This window comes from Eriocheir sinensis, chromosome 66 (genome assembly GCF_024679095.1).
Source record: "Eriocheir sinensis breed Jianghai 21 chromosome 66, ASM2467909v1, whole genome shotgun sequence".
NCBI lineage: Eukaryota > Metazoa > Arthropoda > Malacostraca > Decapoda > Varunidae > Eriocheir > Eriocheir sinensis.
This window is the reverse complement of record NC_066574.1, coordinates 654,468-673,391: the sequence shown is the minus strand read 5'-3', so window position 1 is coordinate 673,391 and position 18,924 is coordinate 654,468. Positions and strand designations below refer to the sequence as shown.

At 43.2% G+C, this 18,924-nt stretch overlaps 1 protein-coding gene across 2 annotated transcripts in view; it reads right to left on the bottom strand.

Moving 5' to 3' along the window:
* Positions 1-238: 238 nt before the first annotated feature.
* The window catches only part of LOC126987679 (putative protein kinase C delta type homolog), a 158,699-nt gene continuing 140,013 nt past the window's right edge, over positions 239-18,924 (bottom strand). For both annotated transcript variants that reach the window (XM_050844804.1, XM_050844805.1), the window contains exons 8-9: positions 2,586-2,726; positions 239-2,357 (exon numbers count right to left, since the gene is read on the bottom strand). In XM_050844804.1, coding sequence (XP_050700761.1) covers positions 2,211-2,357; positions 2,586-2,726 — 288 coding nt within the window. In that variant the 3' untranslated portion in view covers positions 239-2,210. The remainder of the gene's footprint in view (positions 2,358-2,585; positions 2,727-18,924) is intronic.

Sequence of the window (18,924 nt, the reverse complement as noted above, 5' to 3'; positions counted from 1 at the left end):
TGTAGGGTCTGTGTGGTCTGATTTTTTATGTAAATCTATGTAAATCTATGTAAATCTCTCTCTCTCTCTCTCTCTCTCTCTCTCTCTCTCTCTCTCTCTCTCTCTCTCTCTCTCTCTCTCTCTCTCTCATATTTTCATGTTATTCGCTTCCTTACCTTCCCATTTCATTCTTAGTCACTTTTTTTTTATCCATACCTCTCTAGTATATACTATAGTGTAGGAAATGGAAACGCATGCGTACCATGAAAATGTATTGCTATATAATTACATAAACTATCTTCTACTGTGGACCGAAGTCTTTGACGACACAGAAGTCAAGACGTGGTCCCGGGCCTTGAGAGAGGAGGAAAATATGTAGAGTTACGTAAAATATTACCACATCACGTCACCTTCATAGTCTATTAAACAGATTATTTGAACAGAGCAAATGTAAATCACCGTCGATACATTCTGCGACCCTGCTGCTCATATTATTAGGATCAAGATGAAGAAAAAAATATTAATGCCAATTAAAACAAGTGTACGACAAGGGAGGGTAACAGGAATGCTGCTTCGCGTCGCATGCTGTACTGTGGATGCTTTCTTTGCTGCGGTTATATGGACGATCTCTTTTCTAATCCAGGATTTTGATGATTTTTTTTATATATGCGTTATTTTGATTTACCAGCAACCCTAGTTCCGATGTCTTTACAAGCAACTTTAAATTAATACACTTATTATGGCAACAAGAAGTCTGTTATCATTTTCCTGGGTGCCTGCATTCTCCACCCCTATATCACGGCCTCCGTTGCCCATTGCCACCGTATGAAGCAAGTTTGGTTATATCCGGGACTGAGATTGAAATGGTTGTCATGTTCCAGAAAAGATCGCACTCAGCCTCGAGAGCAGTACGGGAAAATATTACAATGTGTATATCGTGTCGCCCTCCCCTTTATATTTCCTCTATGGTGACTGCTTTGCGGTGTTCACGGTGTTCCCACCACACCACCACAAAGATTATAAAACTGACCCAGACGCGGAATATGACTCGAGAAAGAATTTTACCCGACGTGTCATAAAAGTCGGTGGGTGATGCTTCTCTGTTACCAGCATTCACTTAACTTCTCAATCCCGTCGCTTTCCGCATTCGCTGAAAACTTGCCAGAATCCCAAAGAACTCTCAGTCTTCAGGACAATTCATTAATGTCTAAAAGATTAAATAATCCAAGGCAGAGAACATGTAGCTCGAGTTATGTAATGCCACACCACAACTAATCCTTCTTGACATAATCCAAATCCTCGAGGCTACTACTCTGTGTTGTTGACTCTCTCAACCACCACCACAGGTTTTACTCAGCCAACGAAACGTCACCACAGGAGTGACTGACCCCTTCAGTAGCAGCGACACTTAATATTATGTCCCTTATGCCACACACATCAAAGTAGTGTGTGTGTAAGCTAATGCATTGCCTACATAACTCATTTCCTTGAGTTACACGAGGGATCTTTTATTCTTATATATTCTCTTAGCGTTACTGAATTTAAGGAAAGCGTGAGCAATATAGATAGAGTGCAAAAAGTTCCATTCACTAGGAATCAGATGACCACGGGATAGAAACTTTTTAAAGAACCTTTTGTCCCTTACTCAACATCCTGTAAGGATGTGAAATCTAGTATATACAAGCAGATTTCCTACTGACTTGAGACCGAAGAGCCTTAGTTCGTCATTTTCCCTCCTTAAGTAAAATAATGAGCCCTTTTATACTGGACAGCAAGCGGAAATACCCGTTCCGCACAGCCAGAAAAAAACAGATGGTAAGGCAGATGCTAGGGATGCTGTGGGTGGATGTGCTGTAGTGGAGGTAAAAGGAAGGGAGCGGCAAAGGGAAAATGATTCACCAGCTTCAGTCCGTGTCTATTTTAATGATATTACCTATTCATAACAATGTTTGGCTAAGAAAATACTTTACTTCTCTTGTCTCAGTCCATGCTACCAAGGATGAAGGAGTGATAAATTAGCTAGGGCCGTCGTGTCCGCCTTAGTGGCTAAGATTTTGTCACGATGCAGGGATCACGTTTATGTCTGCTCATGCTATCTCCAACTTAGTGACATCTCTTACCACTGACTGGCTTAAAATTTACTCCACGGGACGCATCTCTGTCCATGTGTCCTGAGTAGTCCTGATAATCCAAACCTCGCCTCACCCATTATCTCGCTCGATCGAGATTTTTCAATCCGTTATGTTAGGGTTTGTGTACGAGAAGTCCTTGAAGGGCTTTTGGTCCATGGTAGCCAGGATACTCTCGTCGATGGGCGTGATGGCGGCATGTCGCTTCGTAAACAGAGGGTCGAAATACTGCACGTCCAGTATGTGACGCTGCAAACAAGAAGAGGGACATCAGTTTTGATCTCAGTTTTATTTTCATTTCTCTCATTTATACATATCTAAGATACTTCAGAAATATTTTATCTTATCTTCTAGGTATATGTAGAGGATTAACGACACCTTAAGTTCTTTTAAACAGACAATTTTTTCCCAATTTCTACAATTAATTTTCGACACTGAAGGTTTAAAAAGTATTTATATCCTTCATTAAGTACTCACCAATCTAGGTTTGTAAGGCGTTTCAACTTCCTTCCTCTCGATCTTATTCCAGTCAATGTACTTGAAGAAGGGGTGTACCGTGATTTCTCCATAGGGACTGAAGGGGATGCCAAGGCGCCGGGAAGAGTCCTTGTCCAGGAGCTGCAAGGGGAAAGGTGAGTGGAATTGATTGAGGGCGAATTTTTTATACTGCTGAAGTATATACTCCAAGGAGGAATGAGGAGGAAAACATCAAGGACATAGAGGCATGGAGCATGGGGCAGGGGAAAAGGAGAGGGAGACAAGAAACATCGAGAATATTAAGACAAATTAAATAAATCGACATCAGAGAGAGAGAGAGAGAGAGAGAGAGAGAGAGAGAGAGAGAGAGAGAGAGAGAGAGAGAGAGAGAGAGATGCTTACATAGATCTTCACAATTGACAAAGCCTATGGTCCAGACCAGATGTTAAGTCATTAACCCTACATTTACTGGCCACAAAGACTTTGCATTTCTGCCTTAGCGAGTAATTTGTTCTTAAATAAATCGACCTATTGATGGTGGGAGTTATTCTATTCTCGTTCTACAACAGTGTTGAAAAAATGGTGCATTTTTGTTTATTGGTTAACATTTCGTATTTGTACCATCTTTTATCGTTGTAAACGTGTTGTCGATCATACACAATTTGGATATGTCCACATTATATTAAAATATTCGATCAGTTTCACTCGGACGCGAACATGTTAAAAGATGAGAAATTTATCATATGGTTCGTTGCGCAAAGATGATATCTCACTTGCTTTACAATCAATCAAAGAGGGCATACGCCGAGGGGGGGGGGGGGAGGCGCCTCGCCCACCCTTCGACGCCAAGGTAGGGGGTTCTTCCGGGCAAGTCTCCATGCAGGTCCCCTTCTCAACCTTAATACCTCCTAGCAGGATCAATAGACTTGCTCAAGCCACGAATTATGCGGACGTCGCCTTGGCCTACTCCACTCAAGATTATCTCTTACATAAACAATCCGATGAGTACGGTCAGCTTCTGGGTAACGTGCCACGTGTCCGTATAACCGAAGGTGGCGTTGACGGACTATGTGGGTAATACACGTTGAATCAGCCTTACGCTGTAATTGCTGGTGTGACACAAAGTCATTCCAGCGATATCTCATGAGTCTCTATAGGCACTTATTAGCAAAGACATCCATCCGCCTCTCCAGTTCCCCATTTAGTGTCCATGTCTCACAGCCTTAAAGTAAGACAGGAAAACAACGGACCTGAAGATCCGGACCTTTGTCCTTCTATACAGGTATCGACAACGCTATATACTCGTACTGAGTGAGTCCATACCGCCGCAGACTACGCCATAAGATTTCCTCGAGAGACACACCGTTGTTCAGAATTAAGCTAAAAAGGTACATGAAATTATCCAAGATATTAATGCCCTCGCCAAACGCATGAACAGACTGTACTGTTTCATCTAGCAAGCCTCCAAACACCTGTATCTTGGTCGTGGCCCAAGAGACCTGAAGGTCTAAGGGTTTCCCCCGATAGTGCAGTGCCACGAAAGTTGGAAAGTTTCGTTTAGTCGGCGCAACATCAGTGGTCATATGCCGGAGAGAGACAGGAGGAGAAGAAATTATAGGAGAAAGGAACAGATCCCAGGAGACGGGACAACCCCCGATTAATACCAGGTACCCATTCATTGCTGGGTGGACAGGGGCGTAGGGTATCGGAAAAGCCGCAAAAAAATTTCCACTCCGCCCGGGAATCGAACCCGGGCTCTCTCGGTTGTGAGCCGAGTGTGCTAACCACTGCACCACGAAGCCTCCTGCAGTGCCACGAGAGGCATCACCAGAACATCCAGCGACTCAGCAAGGATTACTGCATATTCGGTAAGAACATGGCCAGTGACTTTGGTATTGCCAATATATACTGCGCACTGACTCTGGTTCACAGCTCTGCCTAGTACCCAGTCCATACAATTGCCGGAAAGCGATGAGGCAAGGGGACAGTCCTTCCTCACTCCTGGGTTCACGGTAAAAAAGCTGGAACTCCCCCCCTCCCCAACACTTCACAGCACTCTCCGTCCCAGAATATAAGTCAGTCAGCAAACCAATAGTACTTTCAGGAATCTCTTGGAGTCGCATACACCAGAGTGCCTCGCGATGCATTGAATCAAACGCCTTCTTGAGATTGACATCGGCTGCAAGCATCCCAGGTCGAAATTCACGTCGGCGGTTCTTCACCAGTACGCGAAGCGCTAGGATACGGTCAATTGTCGACTTACCAGGCGTGAACCCAGACTCCTCAGGTCTCTGCAGCTTCAGCAGCTGGCAGCGAATCCGCATCAGCAATAGGTGGGTAAACGCCTTGCCTGGCAGATTATTCAGTGTAATACCACTTAATTGTTGCAGTCCTGACCGTTCCCTTTCCAGATAGTGACGAACAACCCCCTCTTCCAGTCACGAGAAATGAAACCAGATTGCTATACGCCTGTCAATATCGCATGCAACCCGCGGATCCTGGCCTCACCTCCAGCTTTGAACAGCTCCGCACTGATGTTACAGATAACAGGTGCCTCTCCACCCCTCAGCTTTTTAGCTACAGCCTTTCTGACCTTGTCAAGAGAGGGTGGGCTTTCGTCTGGTGGATCACCATCCGCAACCTGCAACCCGGCAACTGGAAGCTGCCCACACGAGGGGGTCGCCGTATACAACTGCTCAAAGTATTCAGTCGAACGAGTCCTCTGCCTATCTATGTCAGACACGAGGTAACCATTAGCTGCTCGGATAGCGCTCATTTGAGAAGGAGGCTCGGAGCGGAGCTTACTCAGGTCTCGGTGTACAGGTCTAGGGTCATTCGCATTTATATGACCTTTGGCTTCTTCAGCAATACCCCTGACATACCTAGCCTTGTCTCTTCTCAGGAGGGCTGTAGTCCTATGTGACAGAGCCATATATTGGTCGCGATTTCCAACAACTCTGGCAGCACGGCTCTCCTCGAAATTCTCCAACGTCTCAAACGAGGAAAATCCACTCCTATATCTTGGGCGCCCTCCAGTCCAATCGGTGTCAGCTCGAAGAGTCTCGAGTTTAAAAGTATCCCACAGTTCTACAGGGTCGTCAAGGGTACTGAGCACATTGAACGTATTTGAGACTGTCACTGCACATTTTTATGAGCACATGGCAAGTATTTCAACCTCCCGAGATGGAACACAGTACTGATGCATCTCGACATTCGTCTTGACCTGACATGAAGCTTGATTGTTAAAAAAAACAAGCCTATGATCAGTTCCAAGAATTCGGTACTCCGAAAAAACCTGCAGTTCTGAAGGGTCCTCGGAGATTATTCACGAGAGGGTAGTCTACTAATTTCGAGACGCTGACTGCTTAGTCCTGGACAAAATATGATATTGTTTATTACAGAAATAGTAAAGGAGCAATAAATCCCTGAATGATTGACTTTTCAATGCCTGTCGTCAGCCCGCCGCCGCTCGCCGCCGCAGCAGCAAAATAGCTCGTAGAGAGGTTCAACTTGCTTACTGTTTATATATTTCACTCACAGCTCACAAATATCACAAGTGGACAAACTACAACAAAACCAGGCAAATCAATATTTTTCATGCTGTGTATTTCCCCAGTGGGCATTCGTATTAAACAGCAGAGCGACCTATTTCCACTATCGATGGTGGAGAGGCCCTCCACCGAGACTGTGCACCCTCTCAACGACCCTCCTGCTTCACGGGAGGACGCGTTACCTGACTCACAGTTTAACTCTCAGCCTGCCTCACTGGCTAACCCCCAGCCTGTCTCACAGGCTAACCCCCAGCCTTCCTCACAGGCAAACTCCCAGCCTGCCTCACAGGCTAACTCCCAGCCTGCCTCACAGGCTAACTCCCAGCCAATAGAGATAGATCGGCCAGAAAGGAAAAAGGAGATGAAAGTACAGAGAGATGGATAGTCCGTAGGAACGTAGTTTGGAAAGTATAAATTTGTGCCAGACTCTGTTAAAAGCGAAAGTGAGGATGACCAGGAGCAAGATCACCAGTGGAACGCCACTTGCAAAACCCATACCGGCGATCAGATAATAAGGTCGGAAGTGGAGAGATGATTAAGAATCTTCCGGTTAATGAATAATTCAAAAGCTATAAAAAGACAGGACAGTAAAGCTAAAGGACGGTATCTTTTGTTAACCGCCTCTCTATCTTTGATAGCACGAGAACAAGTGTGTTGAACCAAGGCTTTTTAGCATGCGGGGTACAGAAAGAGCATGGAATGTGTGCCTTCATTTCAGAAAAAATCACCTCAATGATGTGCTGGTTACACACAGGGGGGGTCTCTCTCCTGGCAGCAGTAATCATACCACGGGAAATCGGAAAAGTACATCCTTAGGTCGTCCCACCGAGCTGAAGCAAAATGCCAAAAGCAGCGCCCCTTCGGTGGGTCCAGTGGCTGTACAGGAACGATAGGATAGAATGCTAAAATATATTTGTCATCGGAGGAGTCGAACGGAGAGAACAATTTAACAGAGAATGCCGAAGTGTTAAAGGTTAGGAATGCCTCCAAGACGGTCGGGATTACGTGTAGGGTGCTGAACCAACTGATCTAGATCATTACGGAGAGCAAAGTTCTAGGTTTGTCCACCAGGCTGGTCAGTGAAAGAGTATGAAAGTCAAAGCTGGTGGTGAACATTGAAATCTCCTAAGATGGAGATCAGTGAACTGAGAGTAAGTCAAGATGCGCTTCACTCCAGAGTTCAAGTAGTGAAAGGTAGTGTTAGGTGAGAGATAAACAGCACAGACGTACTTAGTAATAGAATGACAATGAAGTCTTTGTCATATGGTGGAAAACTCTGAAGAGTCAAGGTCGTGGGCACGAGAGCATGTGATTTCACTGCATTCCTAGACGCAATATCCAGCTTTTGATTGAAATTTAAGATAGAGATAGTAGGAGGGAATAAAGTAGAGATGTGTGGAGTCCGCTGTGAGGGCATTTGTGCATGCCACCCATACCCGACGGGGACTCCGAGGCTGTTTGTACATGCCAAATATAATTTTGATTTTTTTTTTTTTTTTTTTTTGAAGAAGAAGAAGTGGGATGTGTGTAGTGTGTATGTAGTGTAGTTTGGAAAGTAAGATAATATGTCTTTAGAGAGCGTGCTGAACTACTCTCTGGTATTAATGAGGCAATAGGGAAAAGGAAAGTGAGGACACGGGAAGGGTCTTTGGTGGGCTTGCAGCACCTACCTCGCTTCCCCGTATAAACCTCACCGAGAGTGACTTACGCCCGTTTCGGTAGGTGTCTTCCTACCTACTCCGGTGGTTTTCCTTAATTCAACAGGTTATGTCTGAAATTTATAAAACGGAGTATTACAATCTGTATTTATGCTCGGCGTCTCTTATTGCCATCCTACCTGTGACGGTTGGAGTTGTAGAGTCGTGCTGACCCTGACCAATGCTTATAAGCTTCTGTTTCTAAATCAATTTCCATAGTAGATTCTCTGAATATCACTACTTATCGTTTTTCTCACAACCATATTATGTGTTCAGTAGTGTGTCTGAAAGGTTAAACTTATAGAGATGTTTCAGTTCATCTGGCAGCCCGGAATTCCTCCTTCATCTCTTTGACAATTTTAGCATTCCTGGAAAACTTCCATCAAGGATTTACTTTCACAAACTCCTTTCCAATCTATTATGTTGCGTTTTTTCCATGATAAAAATAAGTAAGTAACAGACTTATGACCTGACCTCTATTTTTTATTTTAATTGGAATCAGCTCCTCAGGACTCTACTAGCTTAGCTAACCCCACATATGAATGTTCCTTCTCTCGTTTTTTCCCGTGGGCTTCTATCTTTCTAGTCATGCCACTGGGCTGTCTTGTTAAACGGGCTCTGACTCTGTATGCTCACATAATTGCAAATACTACAAAAAACAATCTGAGCTAGTAAATATGTATGTAAATTGATTGGGCGCATGTCTTTAAGAATACCACATGTCGCGAGGATGGGACTGGTTTAGTAACCAAGCGATAGAAGGCGCAGAAAGGTTGAGTAACATGTTTAATAGGTAGTGTGTTACATTAGAGCTGCTCTGTTTCTCATGTAAGCACCAGGTTGTAGCCGATTTGGCCAACGGCACATATAGGCAAAACAACAAGAGGCATGACAACGAATGGTCGTGCGCGCGCACGTATGTATGTATGTATGTACGTGTGTGTGTGTGTGTGTGTGTGTGTGTGTGTGTGTGTGTGTGTAAATCGTCTGCCCTTATATATATATAGATATATATATATATATATATATAGATATATATATATATATATATATATATATATATATATATATAAAGTGTAATCGATGTGAATACAACGACATAAAACCTAAATATTTAAGTAAACCAGTGAGACTCACATATCCCAGTGTACCAAAAAAAGTTGAATCTCTACGGATTACCACAGCCAAGTAAGGTTTTTACTACAGCATAACACACAGAAGCACTAAACAATTCGATGAACACTCCCAAGTGAATGCATTACATACAGTACTGCCTCAACAGTAATAAGAACTAGTCCAAACTTGCTAACCTTAGCCTACTGCCAGAAACGGTAGCATAAAGTATTATGTTCAGCTGAAGAAATCTCTCTCTCTCTCTCTCTCTCTCTCTCTCTCTCTCTCTCTCTCTCTCTCTCTCTCTCTCTCTCTCTCCTTGTCTTCTGTCATTGCCGCTTTCCTCCCTTAACAATTACCCGCCTTTCCTCACCTCGCTTTCCTCAGACTTATGAAGCAGGCCATTACTCACTGACTTTCATTGGATATCGCCGACTTGGAGTTTACTCGACTACTTTCCTGCCTTATGAATACTGTAAAGCACCTCATGGAAACGAATATTGGTCTGTATATCAAGGGTACAATGCTCAATAGAATATTCGTGAAAAATGGCCAGAGAAATGCTTGAAATTGTCGTTTTCATCCTCTTCCTCCTCCGCTTCTGCTTTCTCCTCCTCCACTTTTTCCGTCTACTCTTCTGCCAGTTGTTGTTGCACTAAAGGGTGAACGCTGTTATGTTAATACATACTTATCCATGTTGTAACCGCAGGAAAGATGTATAAATGAAAATTTAAAGTTGTTTGGTAATAAGACCAGATTCGTGTTTATATTATTTGATTAGTATTAGTATCAACGCCAGGTAGAGAAATATCCAGTTTAGACAAACCAAATAGATAAGTGGACAAAAAAGGAGATAATTATAATGGAAGATAAATAAATGACGAACATAAAAAGTAACACGAAGAAAGACATTTGAAGGTTTGGTAGCACAAATAAACACGCCATTAATTTAAAAATAAATGCCATACTGCGTCCTGCGGAGCAGACAGGGGCGAGCCCACATGCATCGCTGCAGCCATTTCTTCTTGTTTTTCATTATCTTACTGGCCTCGACTACCTTCGCTGCGTCCATCAGAAGCTTTCCATTTCCATTTTCCAATCCCAAGCACAACAACTTATGGGCATGGTTCCGTTTCACTGGTACAAATTTGGGAGCTATCACAGGACGGACGCACTACTGGTGCCTTTCTCTTGGGTTGAATGACACAACGGAAAGTCGCGCCCATTATAGTCTATATACCTCAGGAACCATACAAAGGAAAGTGCTGGGCAAATTTCTAAGGCCAGAATATATTTTTAAAACTATGGGTAGAATTCGGCGACCGCTGCCAAGGTTGCCGCCAAAGCAGTCGCGAAGACCGTAGGGAAGGCCGTTGGCCAACTCCTTGGCAACTATTGGGCAGCTGGTCGGCCAACCAGTTCACGGACAGTCTTGCCGAGAATCGGCGACGGTCTGCAAGACTGTCATCAAGACTATTTATGACAACCGGCCGATCCGTCGGCAGAGTTGTCGTAGACATGGCGCCATTTCAAAAACTGACGGTTGAGACTCATCTCGAGACTAATTGCCAGCATATCGCCGACATGCGGGCAACTACAGTAGTTGGCCGACGGTTCTAGACAGGCGACGACCGTCGGCAGTCATGCTAGCCGACACCAAGGCGCCCAAAAAAATCACCCCATTTATGGAGCGTGGGAGCTGACTTGAAAAAATCCAAACGTCGCTGGGTTGTCGTGGCCCAGAGTCGCCACTTAGGCTCATCACCACTTCTTCCCTACCAAGACACTACAAACTTACCCATCGGACCTGCCTTGGAGTTACAGTGATAACATATAACTGCATGGTATCTATCTCTCACGGTATACACTCCTCATTATAGTTTTATCTTATCATGATGTTTAGGAATCAGCTCTCTAACAGTTGGATCACATTTTAAAATATTGTGCATTGTGCCGCCTGCATAATTTCCCCCTCAACTCTTAGAATTGAGTGTAGGAACTCATCCCTGTTTAACATCCGCCACCTCACTCAGCTCATTTACACTGAATGCCCGGTTTTCAACTTCAACTTTCATAACTAATATTTCTTTAGATAATTCTTGCTTAAATTCATCCAATTTTTGCACAATGCTGGTAGCCAGAGATGCCTTGTAAAGGCATGTTGTAAAAAATCCGTTTATTTTATGTATATTATCCTACTTGATTCCCGTCAGATGAGCAGATTTCACATGGTATCACTTAGGACACAAACAGCATGCAATTCACTTCTCGCCTGTAAAATTTTCACAGATGTGACACAAATCTCTCAGGCTCCTGGCCTTGCCGGCCATCGTCGACACAGCAGCTTTCGTGCGTAGCTCATGCTCATACGTCCGCTCGCTGCCAAGACTCACTACTAACTACTTATCTTTGGCGATGCCCCAAGGGACGCACATGGGGCCTCTGTGCTTCCTCGTCCTCATAAAATGACGCACTACTAGACGTTCCTCATCACCGGAATTAAGTGAATGACTCTGCACTGGGTTTCAGCATTGACAACACAGTCCCTAACTACACGCCTCTACAAGTCATTTTGAACCGATTGCAGAGCTGGACGCACGTCGCCATAAACACTAATGCTGGGATCACACATCTGTGATTTCGCTCTGCGACGGTTGGCGATTTTGAAAATGCATGAAATCGTGGGAGCATCGCCATTGTCTCTGCGAGTTTGCCTCTGTTTCAACTCACAGCAATATGGCGAGGGAGGGTCGCTCGCCTATACGCACACGAGGGCGACATGCGAGGGGATGTCGAGGTGAGTCGTGCGTGAGTGCGCGCGACTGTACGCAGAGGAGCCCAATTTTGAAAATAAAACCCGTTGCGACGGTTCGCGATGAACGCAGGGCCTGGCGACTATGCGCGACCGCCCCTCGTCTAGCCTCTCGACGACACTCGACGTCGCACGCATGGTCAAGAAAACGTCGAGGGCGCGTCGCTGTACGACCCATATAGGCAGGCAACACAATATATATATATATATATATATATATATATATATATATATATATATATATATATATATATATATATATATATATACACACACACACACACACACACACACTAACCAGAAATTAATCTTGGCACCCTGCATATCCCGACGCTCTAACGCTAAGGTTATTATTTCGGCTGATCAACCTTATAGGTTTTCAATATGGTAAAATAATCCCCATCTGGCAACGCCAGTTGCTTGTGTCGATTCAGTTTTGATAGTCGGTTAGTAACGAACACCCAGTGCTACAAGTAAGCAGTAGCCTGTGCTACCCTCCCTTGCTGTCGCTGATATTGCTTTATTGTTTCTTGCTTCTAATTTAGCAGTTCTTAACCTGGGGGTCGCAATCTCCTGGGAACAAAGTAAGTTGTTTTGAGGAATATTTGATTTTACTCATATGGTGCAAGGTTGCTTGCATGTTATACCGTATCTACAACTTCTGTAATAAATTGTAACTGGAAAGAGTTTTACAATCTGTAATAACTTGCTAATAAGCTAAAGAAATAGTCAAGAGAAATACATTATAATTTTACTGTGTACTCTAGCTAATAATTTTTCTGTGTACACTGTACACTAGCTTAATTTTTCATTTTGTTAAACCAGGCTATTAGTTTGCATTTAGGAATACTATTTATTATTTTGTATTCATGAACAGTAGGCTATTATTTAGCTATTATTAATGACTGCCCGTTCCTATGTTATGGCTCGCAGTAGTAATCGTGAGATTGCCTTTGTAACGGCTCACATCTTGCTGAATAATAATAATAAGTACAATGAAAACTATAAGCTTATATTCAAATCCTCTCTAACGAGCATGATGCTGCTCGATTCTCTTACAATAGGATTCAATAGTTTATCCTGTATACATAAATAAAATAAGACATTATAGAACATAGATTCCTTTAAAGGTACACTTGGCTATATCTACTTAATTACATTCCTTAAAAAAATACATGCATAAGAAAATAAGGAATCTGCAAGAGGCCAGTTGACCTACACGTGGTAGTTCCTGTAAAACTATAGACTCTAAAATCTATCTCCATCCATAAATATACTGAGTGGCCCGACCCTTCGTATATTTTCCGCAGGTGGCCCTCTGTTAAAAAAAAGTTTGGACACCCCTGACCTAGACAGACTAAGGGGCACATGCTTTCTCTAGAGTGTTAAATAGCCTACTTACAGACTTGCAGCCAGATACTGAACAACTGCAAGGCATTGTGATATGACAAGAACAAGCAACCCACACATCACCGCAGGATACCGCTTCCGGCTGGCTACTGAGGCATAAACCATAGCTGAATCCACCAACCCTCCACCTGATGACGTCATGCGCCAGTTGATTCAAAATTTGACGCGCTCTCCGGTAGACCCTGTGTCCTTTGACCCTGGTTCCGACCACAGTTCCAGTGGATGCTCCTACTCGATGTGTGCTGTCCATCTCTCCTGCTGCCCTGACATTTACCACAGCTCACGGGCTCCCCATTGTGGCCCAGAGGAGAGGTTTGTAGTGTGCTTATGTTAATTAAGGCGCGGTCACATAAGCTAGTTTCTTTGAAGTTTTCTGCCGAGATTCAAAGTCGGCAGAATTCTTCGGGAAACTCGGCAAAATTCTACCAGAATCTCGGCCACCAGCAAGTCGGGTTTTTTTTTTTTTTCTCCCGAGGTCGGCAAGTTGTCGTCACCAGAAGAGTGTGTCCCATATGATCGCATATGTATGTCCTGATCCTATATAATTGGAGTAACCAAGATGAGTAGGTCTTGCGGCCGTATTAGAAGTGAATCCCGAAGGTCTTCGGGTACGAGGATCATCGGGTGTTGGTATTGCAAGTGACATGCCTAGGTTGGGTTCAGCCAGCATTAATGGAACGACATGGGGGATTTTCAAAGGGTGGATCCCCCATCCCGAAGGCCACTTCCCGATGAATGAAACAAAGTGTCTTTACAAAGACACTCATTAGTGATGTTTTTTTTTCATGAAATTGTCATTAAACTGTCAAGAAAGCCCATTTTAAATTTATGTGATCGAAGAGGAGCTACGGTAAACTATGAACGTTACCCTCGTGAGTATAAGGCAATCACGCGACGGCACACAGCAGCAGCAGAATTTCGTATGACCACTATGCGGTATTATGGGCGTTCACGACGCTTTCAAAGCTGCTGCCTTTTTAAGATGGTGTATCATGGGGTTGTTAGCCGAGATTTCAATAGACCAATCAAACACAGGAGTGCCCTGGGCCTCTTAAGCTATCACAGAGAACGGAGCGCCATTTGAACTGCGTGAGAGAAAACGTAGTCAGGAAGTACCCGGTTAAAAATAAACATTATGATTATCGTTCCATTCTATCTTGACTTGAGTATCTGAATGATGTATGCCTTATGTCATTATCCTTTTCTAAGAAAAAAAGATAATGACAATTTCATAAGGAAATGCATGCTTTAAAATCATCCAGAAACTGAAATAAAGGGTAGCCTGAGAGAATCGCATATGACTGACATACCCACCCTCAGATCTCCTGTCATTTTGCCCCCTCATTTATAACTATGAAAACATCATTGCCGAAATGGCATTTAAATTTAAGCTATTAAAAATAATTACATATTTTGGCAGTGAAAAAAAAAAGCAAGTTTGCCTGTCTACCTAGTTATTTGCAACTTTGTAATTTTCTGTGTTAAACGTAGACCATATTAACCCGCGGAATGTGTAACACCCCAATTGGGGGATTGTTGGTCCGCTGCTAAACACCCCAAATTGGCTGAGGTGCATTGGCAATTTTTGACAAAGTTATTATTATTAAGGAGACACCTGGCAACTTAACCTGAACTATGCCGAGCGCAGGTGAGACACAGAAAGTCAGTCAGATGCCTCCACCTTCCTCTCTTCTCCCCCCTCTTTCTCCTAATCCTTTTCCTACTCTCTCTCTCTCTCTCTCTCTCTCTCTCTCTCTCTCTCTCTCTCTCTCTCTCTCTCTCTCTCTCTCTCTCTCTCTTTTTCAATGTACATATCTTTACACCTAATTGCCGTATGCATATACATGAAACCAAACTGTTGATATGGGTAGAATACCAATTTGAAATGGCCGGTCTTGGTGTGATAGTTCCAGCACTGAGCGACATTTCATTCACGAGGTTCCCGCAGCTGACGGACTAAAGTAACCCCATCACATTAATCACAGTTGTTTGCTGAACCTAACTTTTGTATTTCATTTTTGCAATCTTCCTGTGCTTATTGATATTCTTCATATTTTCAACCCTGCAACAAGTTGTCATTTTTGCTAATAGCCTCTTGGTAATTAATTGAAATATTACTAGTCTTGCATTCATTGCTACTATACTTGCCAGTTACGTTTGATATTGTTGTCATTAGTACTAGAACCAGTATTTAATTCAACATTTTCATTGTGTAATATTATTACCATTGACTGTGTGAGTATTTACCCATTTGCCTTCCAGCTCAGTTACCATCACTTGTTTAATGATAACTGCTTTCTTTATTGATTCAGTTCTTGGTAAGCTTTGTTGCTTTATGCTCTTACGATCAAGTCGTAGTATGCAAGCTAGCAGAAAGCTAAGAGAAAGGAGTCATCCAAGAGTCCTGCTCCCCTTGGAACTCTCCTATTTTTCTTGCACCCCAAAAAGAAGACGGCTACCGACTCCTCATCGACTTCATGAAAGCTCTGACGGTCCGTGATCGCTATCCTCTCCCTGTTCTAGGCGAATTGCTTCAGTCAGTTGGAAAGGGCAACACAGTGTTCACCAGCGTCGGCCTCGTTGTCCGGTTTCTGGGAAATACCTTTGGCCGAGGCATCACGGAAGATTACTGCCTTCACGACTCACACAGGTCATTCATTACGAGTGGAGTCGCTTGTCCATGGACTTACGTAATGCCCCTCTAACCTTCCAGCGTATGAATCATTTTCTTCTAGCTGGCATTATTGATAGAGGTCTTTTTTTTATACCTCGATGACCTTATCATTGCCTCAAAAGATAATAACACTCATCACCAGAAATTTGAAGCTATTTTTTAATGGATTTCATGAAGTTGGCCTAAAGGTCAAGCTGTCTAAGTGCAACTTTCTTAAGTCTCGTATTCAGTTTTGGGGTCACCTTGTCAATAAACAGCACCTTCGTGGTCTAGTGGTCAGCGTGCCTGGCTAACACTCCGCAGGCACGGGTTCAAATCCCGGCCCGGGCACTCGGCGTGCTGCTCACCCAGCTGTTAATCCTCTCTTTCGGGCTGGTCGATAAATGGATACCTGGGGAAACCCGGAGAAGGTAAACTGTGGCAATCCTTTATTTTACATTGGCCAGTGTCCCGAGGTAACTGGTTCTTATCTACCACAGGCTCAAAAGACCAACGGATCAGAGATGAGCACTGCGGCCACGCGCAGCTACAGCGTGTGTACCTACCTTTACCTACCATTTTGTCAATAAAGACGGTATTTACACTGTTGATTCTAAAATTCCTGCCGTCAAAGACTTTCCTACACCTAAATCTACTAACCATGCTCTCTCTTTTTTAGGCCTTGCTGGAGCCTTTGTAAAATCTTTGCGTCTATTGCGTCACCTCTAACGCGTCTTCTAAAAAAAATGTTCACCACATGTGGAAAGACGCTCATCAACAGAGTTTTGATACTCTCAAGCATGCTCTGACACATGCCCCAATCCTAGTATTTCCTGACTACACCTTGCCTTTTACTATGTGTATGGATGCTTTTTTGGTATTGGTGATGTTCGTATGCAGATTGTAGATGGACAACGTCCACATGTCATTGCTTTCGCTAGTTGCGTTCTTACTGACCTTGAATCAAGGTACTCAGCGACTCACCTCTAAGTCTGAGCTGTTGCCTGTGCCCTCAAACATTTCAAGAATATTATTTTTTTTATTATTCTTTTACAGGTTACACTCATCAAACTACAGTTACAACTCTTTTCAGTATAAAATTAAATCAATGGCCGGCAGGCTAAGTGGTATCTCACCATCCAACAGTTCAATCCAGTGATAATTCTACCGATTACCGATATTTACCGATTAATTAAAGCTAACACAGTCTCTGACGTCTTGTCCCGACGTATTCCTGTCGCTGCAGTTTCTCCGGTCCAGAACTTCTTGCTCGACGAGCTTCTGACGGCCCAACGCCATGACATGGTATTGTCTAAAGTCGTCTACGCACTTGAGTCTGGGGACTACTCTACATTGCCTCTTTTTAGCTGTGCCCTTTTCTGCTTTTTCCTTACAGGTTGTCATAAGCACTGCTCTTGTCATGACTCCGCATGCTGGTCACCCCAGACGGGACGGAACCTTAGCTGCGGCTCGTGCTAAATATTGCAATAAATAAATATGAGACTTTACGTTGAAAAATATACTACGCAGTGTCTGTCCTGTGCACAAACCAAGAGTACTACTAAAGCAGGTCCAATTTTGGAATATCCGTTACGTGACGGACCTTTTGATGTTAGCCTTGATCTGTTGCAGCTCCCTTGCAGGCTCCTCATATGTCTTTGTTTGTGTTAATCACTTCAGTCGTTTTGTGGTCTTAGCGCCATTACGTAACAGGTTTGCAACAACAGTCACTCATGCACAAGGCTCTAACCTGATTTGTCCCTTAACAATTCTTCGTGTATTTCTCAGCGATAATGGACATCATTTGAGAATCAAGTCATTAATGACATTTGCCAACAGCTTATAATTAAACAATTCATTATAGCACACCAGCCGGCGTCTAACGGCCTTGTCGAAAGGACCGACATGAAAATTGTTGAGATTTTCCATTATTACGCAGGCCGTTTTCAGGGGTCTTGGAATAACTGGTTACCCCATGTTGATGACTCCATTAACAACTCTGGCAATTCCTTCACGGACAAAGCACCTCACTACATCCTGTTTGGCTATGACAGAAGACTGCTTTATGATGTCCTTTTGACTCCTCGCCCCCTCTATTCTTTTAACGACTACTTTTAGATGCAGCTTCACAATTTTCAAACCATTCATGTTTCTGTTAGGGATAAGCGAGGAAATGCTGCGTTAACAACACCTTCAACCGAGTTCCATCACCTTTAGTGTCGGAACTCTGTGATGAAGCGTGTACCTGACCGCTCATGCAAATTGTTCCCAAAGTTATCAGGCCCTTACCTCATTAAAGCAAAGATGCATGGTAATAAATGTAATATTCTTGATCAGGTAAGTCAGTGTTCAGAGATAGTTAATGTTGATAGGCTAAAGCATGTGGATGTACTCCTTCTGCCTAACGTTCACACTCCTTCTCCCACTTCTACCTCCAGACCTTCCACTCCTTTTCCACCTGACACTAGTTCATCTTCTTACCGACAGAAGCTGAGGTCTGCTATTCGTCTTTCATACTTATTTTTTTCGCATTGCCATTTTTCCATTATTTTCGTGTGAAAATACCACAGATGGCATATTGTTTTGTATTTTTGTATTTTTTTGTATATGTTCCTCAAATAACCCATACGGTGTCGACTTTGGGTAGAGAAATGAGTCATGTCAGGTTGCATTTCTTTTCGTATTGGCTATATTTAACTCAATAAATCTCCAAAAAAAATATCCTTTGGTGTATATATTGATTTCATGTAATTACTGGAAGTGTTGCTTCGTTGCGATTCTTATTTGCATTATCTTCCTTCTGTCTCCGAAGTCAAGATGATACGAAAATATCGGAAATTACTTTTTCACGTTTGTATATTGCTATTACTCATCATATTTTTAATTAGTAAAACAGTGTATGTAGACATAAATGATTACGTACACCTACCCTACACCATCGCTCGGCCACCACCTGCATGTGTCTTCACATGTCCTATTAGGCTATTTGAAACTAGCCCAAGCAGTGTTTAGTACGTACAGTACATGTTCTGTACATACGCAAAATATGCTTGAAATTTTGCAACAGAAATACACCTACATGATTTTTTCAAGAACTATGCAT